The sequence below is a fragment of the Carlito syrichta genome, unplaced genomic scaffold (genome assembly GCF_000164805.1).
Source record: "Carlito syrichta isolate Samal-C Ts95f unplaced genomic scaffold, Tarsius_syrichta-2.0.1 Scaffold309768, whole genome shotgun sequence".
In the NCBI taxonomy this organism is placed as follows: Eukaryota; Metazoa; Chordata; class Mammalia; order Primates; family Tarsiidae; genus Carlito; species Carlito syrichta.
Genome location: NW_007253864.1, coordinates 381,244 through 397,422, shown reverse-complemented (window position 1 = coordinate 397,422; position 16,179 = coordinate 381,244). Strand labels below are relative to the sequence as shown.

At 34.9% G+C, this 16,179-nt stretch overlaps 1 protein-coding gene across 3 annotated transcripts in view; it reads right to left on the bottom strand.

Moving 5' to 3' along the window:
- The window catches only part of RPGRIP1L (RPGRIP1 like), a 103,399-nt gene that overhangs the window by 77,902 nt on the left and 9,318 nt on the right, over positions 1–16,179 (bottom strand). For all 3 annotated transcript variants that reach the window (XM_008067757.2, XM_021717465.1, XM_021717464.1), the window contains exons 5-6: positions 10,742–10,844; positions 9,315–9,458 (exon numbers count right to left, since the gene is read on the bottom strand). In XM_008067757.2, the coding sequence (XP_008065948.1) occupies positions 9,315–9,458; positions 10,742–10,844 (247 nt within the window). The remainder of the gene's footprint in view (positions 1–9,314; positions 9,459–10,741; positions 10,845–16,179) is intronic.

Here is a 16,179-nt window from a genome sequence, read left to right as displayed (position 1 = left end):
CTTCAAACTATCTGAGTTTGAAGGGAGCCCATAAGCACAATAACTATGTTATCTCTGCAACAATTGATAACATAGATTTAAAATCATGTTATCGTGTCCTGGAAAATGGCAAAAAAACACATGAGTTTTTAGTATAGCAATGATTCCATCATTGAATTTTACATGTATATTAAGGAGGACTATTATGCTACTTTTCCCTAAATGAAAAATATGCAATATAGCAATTCATCTTCCTACCATTCTCCTGAGGCAAATGGTATCATAAGATTACCAATTATTGGAGTTTCCTCTTAGAGGTTTAAACTTTTCAAAATATTTCCAAAAAAATGACTTAGCATTTTATACTAATAATGCCCAAAGCTGGCATTTAAATATGTTGCAGATGTGCCTTCTGCTGTAAGAGATCATTTGATGTCCACAGGGTATACAGAAACTCTATATGCTACAATACTATTTTGTATTTTTCCTACTGAGATTAAAGCAAATGTAGAATTTAACAGGAAGATCTTGTTAAAGGTTAATCATAGAGCTAAATGAATACCTTTTTTCAAAAGGCATTTATTTAGTTTTTTAACAGAGAAAGTTAATTAATTTTTTTTACATTCAAAAATAGTTTTAAAATTGTGAAGTCTTATTTCAGACTGCATTTTTAAAGAAAAATAAATGTAAAAATTTTAAATTCAGAAAATCATTTCAATATTTAAAGCAAGTGATTTTACTTTCAAAATTTATCTAGTGTACACATATTGGAAAAATTGTCACAATGCCCTACTGGAACCAGAAAATGGACTACAAAGCTCACACATCTGTAAACCAGCTGAGGACTTGAAATACTTAATTTTTCTCTTTGATATTTGAAAGTTCATTGTATTTTGGCATTGGACAGTTAGTTGTCCTCACACAGAAGATAAACAAGTCCAAGAACCTCAATCTTGCCCAGGTTACAGTCTTAACACAATGTTAAAATAATTATGTGTCCAAAACATGTTATCTAGTAGTTCTGAGCACATATTCAACAACACACTCACTATTACTCACTTAGTATTATCTTTACTCACTAAAATATGTATATAAAATATAAAGAGAAACTATACTATAAGTAGTCTAATGAAAATAATCACTTTTTCATATTCATAAGCCAAAATATACCTGCTTTTCCTAGAATTACTTGGTTTGAACCACTCAACAGTGAGTGACATTTATTAATATAGAGGAACAGTATATGTTTAGAAAAATTTACAATATTTTCTTATATTTTCAGCTATTTCTGATATTTTATCTTTGTTTTAAAACATGTTATTTTCAAGAAGATTCAGATATTTTTGCATAATAACTGTTACTAAATGGCAATAACAAATAATTAAATCTCAGTAATCAATTTAGCCAAATGGGGTCACAGAAATAACAGGCTTTAATTTTAAATTTTCTTTGCAAGACAAAGGCTAGGCAGCATATTTAAAAAACTTTCAGAGGTTTAACTGGTGGATGCTTTCTGAGTATTTTCCTAAACTTATTGGAGTTTAAACTTCTCAAAATATTGCCAAGAAAAGTGACAGAGCATTTTATATTAAAATGTCCAAAAGGTGGGTATAAATACAACACAAGTAGTATCTAGAAAACAGCAATAATAATGTCAAACTTTAAATAAGTAAAGTCAGTTTGCTATAGAGTACACCTCTTCTGGGACAATGCAAAACTTGCAAATGTTTAATAATGAATTTTAAGTATTAGTTTATGATTTCATATTTTTTAAGGATAACAATGAGAAGAAAAGGATAACCTGTTAAGCTAAAAGTGCTGGGTCAGTGATAATATAATAGTAGCTAAAATCAGTAATGTAGTGAATGTGGGTTAGCCAGGAAGGTATACGTTGAAAATTACCTCAGGCCCGACAATCAACTCAACAATTTTACATGGATGAGATATGGTGAAAGAATAAGGGTGAAGAGAGAGAAAATGGGAAGGAGATGTCATAAAAAGATGACAAAGAGTATGAGAAGGATGTTGAGGGCAGGAAGGAGTCATTGCTAAGTGGCCCAGTCTCTATGCACGTGGAGCAAGGCCTTGGGATGGTCTTTGAAGAATAGACACAGCAGATATGTTTTTGTCCTCGTGCACAAATTATGATAAGCATGCCAAATCTTCAGGATGATGACATTCTAACAGAAAGAATAATGCATGGAAAACATTAGGATGAACTCTGACAGACATGCACCAAATCATACATGCTGCATTACACATAGTGAAATGATTTGCAAACAGATATCAAGCATGCTAATTAAGTACTTTGTAAAAACAAATTTCTCAAATTTTTCAACAATGATTAAAAAAATCATGAACTAGCCGGGCTCAGTGGCTCAACCTGTAATCCCGCGCCTTTGGGAGGCTGAGGTGAGTGGATTGCCTGAGCCCGTGGGTACGAGACCTGCCTGGGCAGGCGAGACCTCATCTCTACAATAAAATCAAACAATTAGCCAGGCATGGTAGCGTGTGCCTGTAATTTCAGCTACTTGGAAGGCTGAGGCGGAAGGATCGCCAGAGCCCAGCAGGTCGAGGCTGCGGTGGCCGGGAGCGGCCACTGCACTCCAGTCTGGGCGACAGAGTGAGACTCCAACTCAAAAAAAAAAAAAAAAAAATCATGAACTATTAAGTTGGAAGATGCAGTTTCTTTTCTTTCCCTTCTTTTTTTTTTTTTAAACAGACATATGATTTAGAATTATTATCAAGTATTCTAAAACTATGAGAAGAGTTGTTGACCTATTTCTAGATTAAAAACAAATTGAAATAAATTAGATTTTACGTTAAAAAAAAGTAATCCAGCTCAACGATCTGTGTGCCAAGTTTCTCTCATATAATTTGAAACAGTCAAGCAATAAACTCTGCATAAAGGAATTTCTAATGGAAGCCTTGAAAACACTTGACTGCAGCTTTGCTACTGGGTGCCATAATAAATCCAGAAACTTAAAACCTCAGATACACTGGAGAAGGAAAAACTTTAAGTGGAGCTATGTAATGTATAGTCTAATATAAAAGCTTAAGAAGCAAAAAAACTTTGCTCTAGTGAAAGTTTCATATACTTTATTACCCAGGCATTCAACTCCCCTCCCCCATTCCCTGCCAACAATTCATTCCTTGCTGCAGTATTATGATGAGATGGGGTATGTTCAGGATGGTATGGCCAAAGGCAATAGTAAACATTATTAAAGCTAAAAAAGACTCTTGAATTTTTGAGACTAAAACAGTATTTAACACTATTTAGGAGAGAAGGCTTTAGAACACAGAAGCTAGGCAATGAGATTCTGGGAAGTAGTTAGTTCAAATATATGAGAGAAAGGAGAAGCTTTTTCTGAGTAATAGTAATAGTATAGTAATAGTAATAGTAATAGTATAGGCTGACTAAATTTGGAGGATAAGGCTGAAAACAACTCTTTAGATTTTTTTTTTAAACAGCAGACACTCTATATTGTTGAAAGAAATGTAGGTTATTTATAGTTTTTATTAGGAATACACAGATAACGATCACTAGCAAGGCTACCACTTTTGAATAGAACTATAAAACTAGTAAATTGACTAGAATAAGCTTCATTAAAATAGCTGAGAAAAGTGTATTTGAAAGGTAATGATTTTTTTCGAAACTGCTACTTGAGTTCATAGGTGAAAATAATGCTCCCTGATTTAAGATTGCATATTTTGTCTGTATGTGTTTACTTGCTTCTGAATCATAACTTTCCTGTGGTATTGGGTAAAACTATAAATAAGAACATAGTATTTTCTTACTCTTACCACCCACTGGAACGGAGGGGACAGTTCTGTTGGGCTCTTTACATGCATATAATCACACTCAATGAAGAAGGCACTTCCAATGACTGACTGGGGATAGGAAGAACCCAATCCTGGCTCATCTTTTTAAGGGGGCCATTTTTAGGATCAAGTTTAATGAATTTCAACTTGAGATTTATAGTAAAAGGAATGGCAATATGAGACTTAATATTTCAAAAAGCCCAGTGGGAAATGCAGATTTACTGGCAATTAAGTGAACTACAAGTTTTGTATTGTTTTTATTTTTTGATAGAATTATGCCAATCCAGTGCCAATAACAGAGGTTTATTTAACAATTACCAGAAGGACAATTGGCATGATATAGATCTTTGAGGAATACAAACAGCTAATTTAGTAGGTAAAATCTTTCAGAAGCACAAGGTCACTAAGGAGAAAAACGGCTGTTGTTTAAAGGTAGAGAACCATTTATCCATGTCAATGTCTTCATTTTGCAGTTCATGTTGGTAACTGAGGCTCAACGAAGAAATTTGGCAAGAGTCCTTGAGTGATAGAGCCAACACTCAAATATAGCTCTAAGAGCTAAATTCTTCCCAGTCTTCTAAGTTGCTTTCTTTCTCTAAGATGTTTCTAAAATTTAACTTTCCTTTCACTATCATGTATGCATTGATACACTAGTTATTATTAGTTGTGACAATTTCTATGATTTATATAAAGTTTTAGGAAAAGAACTGAAGTCACTATCACAAAAATCGAATACAATATTAACAATAAAAACACAGAGATAAAAGAAATGGTATTTGAGTGAAATAATTTTCATTGGGAAAATTCTAAGCTATTTAAAACAAAAGAACTTGGTGAATATAATTTTTTAAAAATGACAGATTACTCTCCTGTGTAATAATGTTTGCATGGTTATCCTTGGTCTCAGTTACCCTTCCATCAGAGAACCAAATGTGCCCTCTAAATAAGGAGGTTGGGCAATCAGGCTAATCTAAATGGAGGGGCATTCTGCAAACAACTGTCAAGGGGCTGAAAAATAGTGGGGAACTATTCTAGAACAAGGGAAACTTAAAAGATATGACAATTAATTGCAACACATGACCCTTGATTGGACCTAGACAAAACAAAACAAAAATAGCAATTGAAAAAAAAGAAAAAAAGATCAAGCTATAAAGGATATTATTAAGATGACTGTGGAAATTTCCATATGAACTATGTATTAAATGATGCTACTGTATCATTCATTGTTAAAAGTCCTGAATGTAATAGCTATATTGTCATTATATAGGAGAATGTTCTTATTTCTAGAATATAATTACAAGTGTACAGAGAGTGAAGTGATATATACACCTAACTAGCAAATGGGAGATAGGAGTGGGGAAGGGAGAGAGGAGAAACAAAAGAGGGGGCGAGAGAGAGAGAGAGAGAGAGAGAGAGAGAGAGAGAGAGAGAGAGAGAGAGAGAATATGAAAAAGAGGGAGAAAGAATATGAGATGGGAGAGGGGAGGAAAAGAGGAAAGGAGGTAAGGAGAAGGAGAAGGAGGAGGAGGAGGAGGAGGAGGAGGAGGAGGGAAACAAAGGAGGGGAGAGGAGGAGAGGAGAAAAGAAGAAAGAGAAAGAGAGTTATATAAGAGCATGCAGAATGCAAAAACAGGCTTGTTGTACTAATCACAAATATGCAAAGGGGTGAAAGGTATGTGAGTGCTCACTCTACTATTTTCCCACATGTCTGTAGGTTTGTAATTTTTCAGAATGAAAAGTTGAGAATGAACTTAGAGTGGTAGGAAGTAATCATGTACCTGTGCAGAACGGAAGGAGTGAGTCTCTAAAGCCAAGCTGTTTCTTATAATGCATGGCTGCAAAAGGCCTCTCTGTTGTAAGATTTGACAGTCTACTGTCCGTCAAAGGGAAGAGGCAAATCAGAGTGTCTGAAATACTCATGGGTTAAATTTCCTCCACTGGGACAGTATGGCACTTACATGAGTTTTAATTAAGAAGGTAAAATTCCTAACATTTACTTTAAAAAACACTTAGTACAAACTAGTTACACATTTGGTAAGAGTATATGAGTAAATATTTTTGGAGTTGAAAAAGGTCAATAAATGGTAAAGTGATTCTGATTTTAATGTTCATGTACATATGTTCAGTGGTTACTGCTTTGAATTTAATTTAAGACGGCTTTTTTAATAAGCAGAAAATGTGCATTTTTATATTGTTTAAATTTTAATATGAATTTTTGTTCAAAACAACAGAGACATTCAGGCTACTTGTAAATGATACAAGATTTTTTGCTAATGAGGCATTATGTAGAACATATGCAAAAATCACAACTCAGTCTTCCAAAATAGACCACAACAACAGGAAAAAACATGATTTTAATAAAAAAGAGCAGCACTGGGCTTTTACTTCAAAGCAATTAAGGGCTTTGGATAACCAAAAGTTTATGTCAAGCTGATGCCAAACCAAACTGGTCTATTAAACACATACTATGAAGAGTTTCTGTAATATTCTATGAAAAGGCTCTTTGCCATAAATATCAAGCACTGCCACTCTGAAGATTACAACTATGTTAGGTTCATGTTTGAGAACAAGGAGTCCAACATTCAGATCAGACTTCTAGAATTTCAAATCTGAAATAATGTATCCGTGAAAGAGAAGTTTAAATATGTTTCCCATTTTGTGATTTTTCTCTACAGTAAATTATACCAAGTTTTATATTCTCCCCAACATTTTTCTCAACAGTTTTCCATTAATCTTAAAAAAAACTGCTGTTACACATAAAGTTTTGAGCTATGTGTAAACACAAAAAAGCACTGAAGATCTTTATTTTAAGTTATTTCTTCAGTTTCAACAGCTGTATTTCAAGAAACAATATGCTATTCACGATAGGTATCATTCCTTCTGAGTAAATAATCTGTAAATTTTCAGTTTTACAAAATCAGTGAGGTAGGGTACCAACTAATTTATTTCTCTGCCCTCTGCAACAAAAATTCCTCTGCCTGTAATATTCATTTTGTCTGTGCTTTTAATTCAATAGACTGCTATAGAGTAAATAATATATCCCCTAAGGAGGAACTTAACTCTTCTATGTGTATATGCTGGTGTAACTTGTTGGCAATAGTTATAGTAAAAAACTATGTGTCCTTGTCTGTCACTCTACTTCTGCTGTTCTAGTCATAGGATTGAAGAACTTTTGGATCTGTCTTTCAGACAACAGTCAAAGCCTAGCTCCTAGATGATCATATCCCTTTGAAAGGGAATGGCCAATACAGTGTCCATTCTACTCTGGGAATCGAGAAATATAATAGGCAAAGTAGTCTCAGATAACCTTGTACTCAGTGGTTGAGTAAAGATGATAGAAATGACCCCAAGCTTGGGCTTGGTCTTTGTGAATTTTTATAATCAGGCAATGTCTTAAATACAGCTGTTGGCAATTTACTAAGATCACCATATTCAATGTTTGAATCTGGTCCTTCAGAACAGTTCCTCACAAGGAGCCATTTCTTGGTTTTCAAAAAAGGCTAAGTCTAAATAAATTCTTCTAGGCAATAGAGATCATTCATAGGTATTCAAACTTGCCTTGAGTTAAAGCCAACCCCTCATTTAAATACAATTCTAAAAAATATTCATGTTTTTCTGTCCTTCCCTTAGAAGGGTATAAAATGTCACTAAATGTAGAGAATTCCCTTTTATAATTTAATTTTATATACAGCTTTTCAGGATTAGAGATTATTAGAGGTAACACCAATTTTTTTTTTTGAAAGCAGGATTTATTAAGAGGACAGAGAAGCTCCCACAGTAGGAGGGAACCCAAGGGGGTTGCCCAATAATTTTTAACATCTTTGAAATATAAAGATTTCCATATTTTCTTAACCCACTTTATTTTTTTAAACAAATCTGATATTCAGCATTTTTTCTTAGCTTCTTCATATATTATCACCTAACTTTAGTTTGTTTAAAGATGAATAGACTCTGAAGCTGAAATGAAAAGCTAGAAAACCTTACATAACTAAATAAGAACCCAGTCGTACAGGCATGATATCATACACACTGGAAAGGAGGAAAATAAGTAGAGGAACTAGGTCTGTTTTTTTTTTTAAAAAAAGCATTGAGGGCCAGGTATGGTGGCTTCAAGTCTGTAATCCCAGCACTTTGGGAGCCCGAAGTGAGGGGATTGCCTGAGCCATGGGTTCAAGAATAGCCTGGGCAACTTGGCAAGACCTCATCTCTACCATTAAAAAAAAAAAAAAAATTAACCAGGCATGGTAGCACGCGCCTATAGTTCCGGCTACTTGGAAGGTTAGGCGGAAGGATGACCTGAGCCCAGTGGGTTGACGCTGGAGTGTCCGTGAGCATGTCACTGCACTCCAGTCTGGGCGATGGAGTGAGACTCCAACTCAAAAAAAAAAAAGCACTGAGAAAAATAAAAGAGACACAAGAAATATAACAGAGATATAACAACCAAATGCAGCGTAGGGGACCTTATTTGGATCCCAATTAAAATGAACAGTAGAAAGATATCTTCAGGGAAGTTTGAATATACATTGGTTAGTAGGTGATATCAAGGAATTGCTGTGAATTTTGTTAGGTATGCTAAAAGCATGCTCATTAAGTTAAAAAAAATCTTTTCAGACAGAGATACACATTGACCTATTTATGGGTGAGGTGATATGATTTCTGGTTGGGGCCAATTAATTGAAAAAAATAAAAGTGAGGGAACAGATGAAACAAGATTGGTAAGATACTGGTAATTATTAAAGCTCAGTGAAAGGTACATGAGGGTTCAATATACTAGTTTCTCTATTTTTGGATATGCTTGATCCAAGGGGGGGGGAAGCAAAATGAAAAGAAAAAAGCCATAAAGGGAAGAAAATAATTTTAGAAAGAGTATGTTAAAAAGACAGGCTTGTTAAAAGCACAGTGTCAAAGCACAAAACAAGTGAACAGGCATTAGGACCCAAAAAATGACAAAGGAGGATGGAAAAGAAAATACCATGCATTATACAACATCAAAATGAAAAGGCAGCAACAAGACTACTAACAGATCCCACTATAATCCATTACAACCAACAGATTACGATGCAAACTTTGAGTATTAGGAGAGGTAACATATTTTTGAAATTACAAACTGGTACTATATTGCAAAATTTACTAACTTTTAAGGTTGAAAAATATAACCCTAGACTTATGTACATGGTATGCTAACAGCTGAGTTCTTGTCACTATATTTCTTTCAGTAGCTATAATCAACTGGTATCAGAAATTCCTGCAGTCTTGGAAAATAGGGAAAATAAAAAGAAGAAACATGACGAAGGTGGTTTCTACCCATCAGAAGATGCTTAGAAGCAGAGCAGGTTAGGGAAAGCTGTTTTTAGACTACAGCTGTTGATAGCAGTTAGTAGGTCTACAGCAGGAATGTTAAGTAAAAACATGACTTTTAAATAGACCAGATAGTCTTATCCTTTTATGGCACATGATTAAGTATTTCAAACTAATTTCAAACTCATCAATGTGATATTTCTGTTTTAACATACCTTTGATCTGTAGCTTGCTGTTCTCGAAGCTGAAGAAGGGATAACTCAATTTCATTTTCTTTTCTCCTCAGTTGAGTTTTCAGGATCTCAGCCAAGTGCTCTAACTCTTCTATCTGGCCTCTCTGTGACTGAATAACATTTTCTCTGAAATAAAGAGCCTTTGTAAGAATTTGTAGTTTGAGGAAAATTTTGTAGTATTTAAGATCAGTGCAAAAAAGGTTCTTCATAAAAAAGAACAAGTAGGAGTTAAAAATTTTACCTTAAGTGCCTGTGGACAGAGCGAAAAGGTAGATTAAATGTGATGATTTGGAAATACATATGGAGCAATGCAATACACTGCCTTTTACAAGATAACATCCTAGGCAATGGATTGAACTTGGGTTCAATTCAATTAAGTAGGTATTTATTGATTACCTACTATGTACTCCATAATCTAGTCTTCAGATAATTTATATGCCTTTTTTCTTTCACATCTATCTATATCACTCAAATTAACACTTCAGCAAGATGGCAGGAAATTTGCCAAACATAACTTGGTCTCTGGCATGCATTTATCTCTACCATGTCCAGCAACATCACAGTGTAATAAGCCTCAGGAAAATTGTATGACCCTTGGCTTTTCAGCTGATTATCAGGTAACAAGATTATTACTAATATTTTACTTTTATTTTCCCTCAGGCTAATCATGACTGTAACTGTTACTTAAAATATTCAAAAGGAAACTCTTTAAGTCTCTATTATTCTAATATCTAAGATATGATACTCTCTGTGTCATGTTTTTTTCATTGTTGCTTTTTGATGATCCAGGTGAAGTCTTATAAAGTGGAACCTTACCTTCATTTGTGTGACTCAGAGACACTGAAATCATAAGACTTTGATTAACTGGAAAGTAAGCTAAATGTGGCAGAAGTAACTTTTTTGAAATCATAATATGATGAAGAATGCAGTACCATAGAATCATATGGAAACAGAAAAATCTGAAATCCATATGTCTCTGATAATTCCAAACTTTTAAGCCACTCCCTCAATTCTTTCTTTCTTTCTTTATTTATTTAACCACAAAAAGGGCTAATTGATTCACGATCTTGAAAAAATTACCTGTGATTTTCTGGGAATAAAATGTTGCCTCTAAATCAGACGCTACTCTAAATTATTGGACTTTGTCATTTCTTTGCTGGGTAAAATTATAAGAAAGAAGACTATCCTATGAATCCTTGCATCAATGCAGTTGGATAAGTTGTTCATTTTCCTCATTTTACTGAAAACATCATATATCTGCTGTTACCCTACAGAACATTGCTGTTAGTTAGTGAAATAAATTATTTATACATAACCTAGTTTTGTTTAAAATAAAGGAAAGGGAGGGATCAAAAAAAAGAGACAATCAATAAACAAAGTTCTAAATTGACTACAAAGAAAACACATACAAATTTCTTATTTCTCCTTTGGCTTCTTCAAGTAAACTGTTGCCGTATTTTGTAAGCATGGGTTGTAGAGTTTCTGTTACATCTCCATCTTGGAACCTTATACCTAAAAATAAAGTAACAAAATATGATTACAGAAGTGAAGTTAGAGCCAGGAGTGGTGGCTCACACCTATAATTCCAGCAATTTGGAAAACAGAGATGAGAGGATTGCCTGAGTCCAGGGGTTTGAGACCAGCCCGGGCAACTTGGCAAGACCTCGTCTCTACAATAAATTTTAAAAAAATAGCCAGGCACGGTACATGTTTGTGGCTCCAGCTACTTGAAAGGCTGATGTGGAAGGATCACCTGAGCCCCACGGGTCAAGTCTGTGGTGGCTGTGAGTGGGCCACTACACTCCAGCCTGGGCGACAGAGTGAGACACACACACACACACACACACACACACACACACACACACACACACACACACACAGCAAATAAATAAATAAATAAGTGAAGTTAGAAAAGAAGGATTCTTGATTTGGTCTCATAAGGGTATTTATAACAAAATCTCTTAAGTATTAAGAGATATATGTTCTACAGTTCAGAGAATTAGAAATGCATGGCCAAAGGGAGTATTAGATCTCAGCCACCAGCAGGCATTCAATAAAACACAGCACCAAGTATTGCCCATTTAACAATTTCTACTGCAGAAACCAAATTTCGTAGAGATAATTTGATTCAATTTAAGATTTAGAACTCCTGCAGTAATTTCTAAAAGAACCAGTATTTAGTTCAAGTCTTTACAATGTAAACTGAAGTATGAAAGAAAAAAGGTTGTAAAAATTTGACTTTTTTTCTGTTTCTGATAAAGGTTTTTGATTTTATTTAGTTATTTTTTAAATTTGAATTTTATTTTTTAAATTAAAAAAAATTTTATTGTAAAGATGTGAGGTACAATTTAGGGTTAGGTATACAAGTGTTCATTATGCAGGTGCCCTTGTTGATAAGGTGAGCGCCCCCTTCACATTCCTTGCCCTTACATATTTAAGTAAAAATATTTTCTGTATCTTGATTTATTTCACTTTAAGAAGAAAATCAAATTAAAAAAAAAGTGATTTGAGAACAAATCATCAATAGAATTCCTTTAAATAAGTCATTTCTGGCCAGGCATGATAGCACACAACTGTAATCTCAGCATTCTGGGAGGCTGAAGCAGGAGGATCACTTGAGAGCAGGAGTTCAAGAACAGGTTGGGTGACACAGTGAGGTACCATCTTTATAAAAAAATTTTTTAAAAAATTAAGTGTGGGCTCGGTGGCTCAGCCTGTAATCCCATGCTTTGGGAGGTTGAGGTGAGTGGATTGCCTGAGCCTGCGGGTTCGAGACCTGCCTGGGCAACTTGGCGAGACCTCATCTCTACAATAAATCAAAAATTAGCCTGGTGTGGTAGTGTGCGCCTATAGTTCCAGCTACTTGGAAGGCTGAGGTGGAAGGATCGCTGGAGCCCAGCAAGTCGAGGCTGCAGTGGCCGGAAGTGTGTCACTGCACTCCAGTCTGGGTGACAGAGTGAGACTCCAACTCAAAAAAAAAAAAAAAAAAAAAAAATTAGCTGAGCATTGTGGTATGTTCCTGCAGTCCTAGTTACCCAGAAGCCTGAGGTAGGAGGATTGCTTGAGCCCAGGAGTTGAGGTTGCAGTGAGCCATGATCGCACCACTGTACTCCAGCCTGGGCAATAGAAACAGACCTTATCTCTAAGAAAACAAAAACTAAAAATAAATAAAAAAATTTTCCTGCTGCACTTACAATGTTTTTTTTTTAATAAAAATAATTACATATAAGTTTACAAAGATAGTCCTCTTGTTAAAAATAAGATACACCAGCTGGGCTCAGTGGCTCAGCCTGTAATCCCAGCGCTTTGGGAGGCTGAGGTAAGTGGATTGCCTGAGCTCGCGGGTTCGAGACCCGCCTGGGCAACTTGGTGAGACCTCATCTCTACAATAAATCAAAAATCAGCCGGGCGTGGTAGCACATGCTTGTAGTTCCAGCTACTTGGAAGGCTGAGGTGGAAGGACTGCCGGAGCCCAGCAGGTCGAGGCTGCCACCGCACTGCAGTCTGGGTTACAGAGTGAGACACCAACTCAAAAAAAAAAAAAAATAATAAAAAAAAAATGAGATACACCTTTAATTATGTGTTACTTTACATTTATAGAATAATTAAATTGTTAGAATTTAAGTTTGATAAAAGATGACAAATGACATATTTTAAAATAGAGAATAGTCTCAGACAGAAAAGTAAATAACAAGTATATTCTCTTTAGGAAAGATTAGGAAAGATTACTCTTTAAAAATGAGAATTTTAATTTGAGTAATGGAACTATTACTTGCTCTTTCCAAAGCATTCAATATCTATTGCTGTAATCCCAAAGACTAGAAAAGGCTCTCCCTAGAACATTAAAATAGTTTACTGTGTTAGAATTTACCAATTATATTATCCTGGTAGTAATACCAACTCTTTAGTTTTTCCTACATGATTTTCATGATTTATTAAAAAATATTACTAGTGGAATAAAAAAAAAAAACCATTCAAACATATCTTAAAATTTAGTTTCTTGATGATTTGCCAATGGTTTTTTTTTTGCTTTTAAAAAATTGATACATAATATTTGTATATATATGACATGTGCATAATATTTGTACATATTTATGGTATGATATTTTCATACATGTATACAATGTGTAATTATCAAATCAGGGCACATTGATCACTTCTTTGTGTTGGGAACATTTCAAATCTTCTAGTTATTTTGAAATATGCAATACATTGCTGTTATTTATAGTCACCCTACTGTGCTACCAAACACTAGAACTTATTCCTTATATCTAACTGTATATTTGTACCCATTAACCAACTGCTCCTTATCCTTCCACATCTCTTCATACCCTTCCTAGCTTCTGGCAACTATCACTCCACTCCCTAACAATGGTTATATTTTAAAACATTTACTTTACAAAAATCTTTGTTCCACTGGTTCTTCACAGTAGGAATGATTTCTATATTACATTAAGCCAGTACTTTCCATCCTTTATCCCAAGAAGGCACAAATAGAAAACAATAGTATTTGTATAGCACCTTGGCAGTAAAGGCTACTTGTGGCCAGAGAGGAAGCTCTGGGGTTCTCACCCAGCCATCCCAGGCTGGGATATGCCTGACAAGTCTGGCCTAAGTCCCAGGCTCAAAGGCAGTCCTGAGCAGTTTGTTAAGGTTGTTAAGGTATCAACTCTGGTAATGATGCTTCAGGTTTCCTCAGAAAGACAGTGATTAAGAAAGTATTCATCACTACTTAATGCTTTGTGCCACTTTCATGTCCTGCATGTCCTGGAATCTAAACTGAACAGTGAGAAAGGTCTGAATCACCAAGACAGTATCATAAGGAGAAATTTAAACTATGTAGTTACATTTTTAAGACTGATGCTCTGTTTGGGTTTTTTTCCCCCTGAAGGGAAGGACTTCTATCAGACTCTTCTATTTAAACAGAATTTTATAGCACTGGATTAGCTTGCCATTTTAATCTAAAATCTTGGCATTCTTTATTTATTTTCAGTGATGGGGTCCTGCTATGTTGCCTAGGCTAGACTTGAACTCCTGGGTTCAGGTGATCCTCCCATCTCAGCCTCCCAGGGACTACAGGCAGGCACCACTTTACCCAGCTTGGACATTATTTTTCCTTAGTATAAAAGACCTTGAAGACTTTAGAAATCATCTTCCCCAGTTATAGTCCCAGACGGCAAAACTAAGGTTCAGAGAGGATAAGGGATTTTAAAGGTAAAATGTATTATTGAGAAGCTATTATCTGTGGATCTCTTATCTAATCTGGTGCTATTATCACTCCATTTTATAGATTGAGAAAATGAGGCTGAGAAGTCAAGTATTCTCTTATATGTAAAAAAGTTAATTAGTGGCAGAATGTATTTTCTGATTTATAATTCATGACGCTTACTTTGGCTATATTCAAAGTCAACTGCCAATGCCACATAGCTAGGAGTAGCAGAGCTCTTTCATCCTGCAGCTGCCTCCTGCCTGCATGGAGGCCTTATTGACTTCAAAGAAACTCTATCTAGGGAACAGACAGTGTTAGCACTTTGGCTTATAGAAAAAACGACAACAAATTTTTCTCCCTTTCTGTTCATATGCTGTTGTTTTCTCTTCCTCAATGAACTGAAACTAAAGTTTTACATAATACTTTATATCCCTAAAAATGTTTGGTCTTTATGTATACTTGTATTCCAAGCAAAAATTAATTAGAGCTAAACTTTATTTCCTTTCCTAGTAATTGAAAATTTAAAAACATTACTTAAGATATTTACAGATTGCAGTTCCATTATAATAAAGCCTGTCTGTGGGTTGAGAGAATTGAGAATTTATATTAAAACTATTTATGTTCTATATTGAGTCTTGGTCTATGCAATTGAATTGCTTTGTAATCTGGGTAGGTTTCAGGCTATTCATTTTCAAAATGAAGAAAGTAATTGATCTATGATCATTTCTAGAGATGGAAAAGACCTTTATGGTCACCTATTTCACTCCTTTTATTTTACATGCAAAGAAAACTCAAGTTCAGAATAATTATAAAGACTTGTCCAGGGTCACCAGCTAGCAAATGGAGGAACAAGAACATAACTTTTTGAATTCTTGCCTGTTTATGTACACATTTCACTGTCAGGCTGCCTCCACACAATGAGAAAGATTTCAACACTTTTGCAAATTTTATAAAAGGTCTTTGGATTAAAAAACTTCAAAACAATAAGTGTGGTTATATGTAAGCAAACTAGCTGGTTTTCCCATTTGCCTGAGTCAGTATAATTTCCATCTGTAATATAATTAAATCAAACTCAACTCAAAATTTTTTCTTTTTTGAGACAAGGTCTTGCTCTGTCACCCAGGCTGGAGTACAGTGGCATGATCTTGGCTTATTATAACCTCAAACTCTTGGACTCAAGTGATCCTTCTGCCTCAGCCTGAATAGCTAGCACTACAGGCATATGCCATCAGGCTCGGCTAATTCAAAAAAATTTTTTGTAGATACATGGTCTTGCTATGTTGCCCAGGTTGGTCTCAATCTCCTGGTCTCAAGTGATCTTCCTGCCTCAGACTCTCAAAGCACTAAGATTACCGGTGTGAGCCACTGTGCCTGGCCTCAACTCAAATTTTACTTAGTTTCATACATATCTCTTATATCAGGAAGAATAGTTATGTAAAGTGTTTTACTAAACAAATTTGAGACTGACTTAGTGATTCTTAAATAAAATGATCTTCATGACAATATTATTTTTATCAAAAAGCAAGTAAAAATTAGTTTTCTCTTTCTAAAGATACTGAAAAGCATGAATACAGAAATAAGACTGTGTGTGTATGTGTGTGTGTGTGTGTGTGTGTGTGTGTGTGTGTGTGTGTGTGT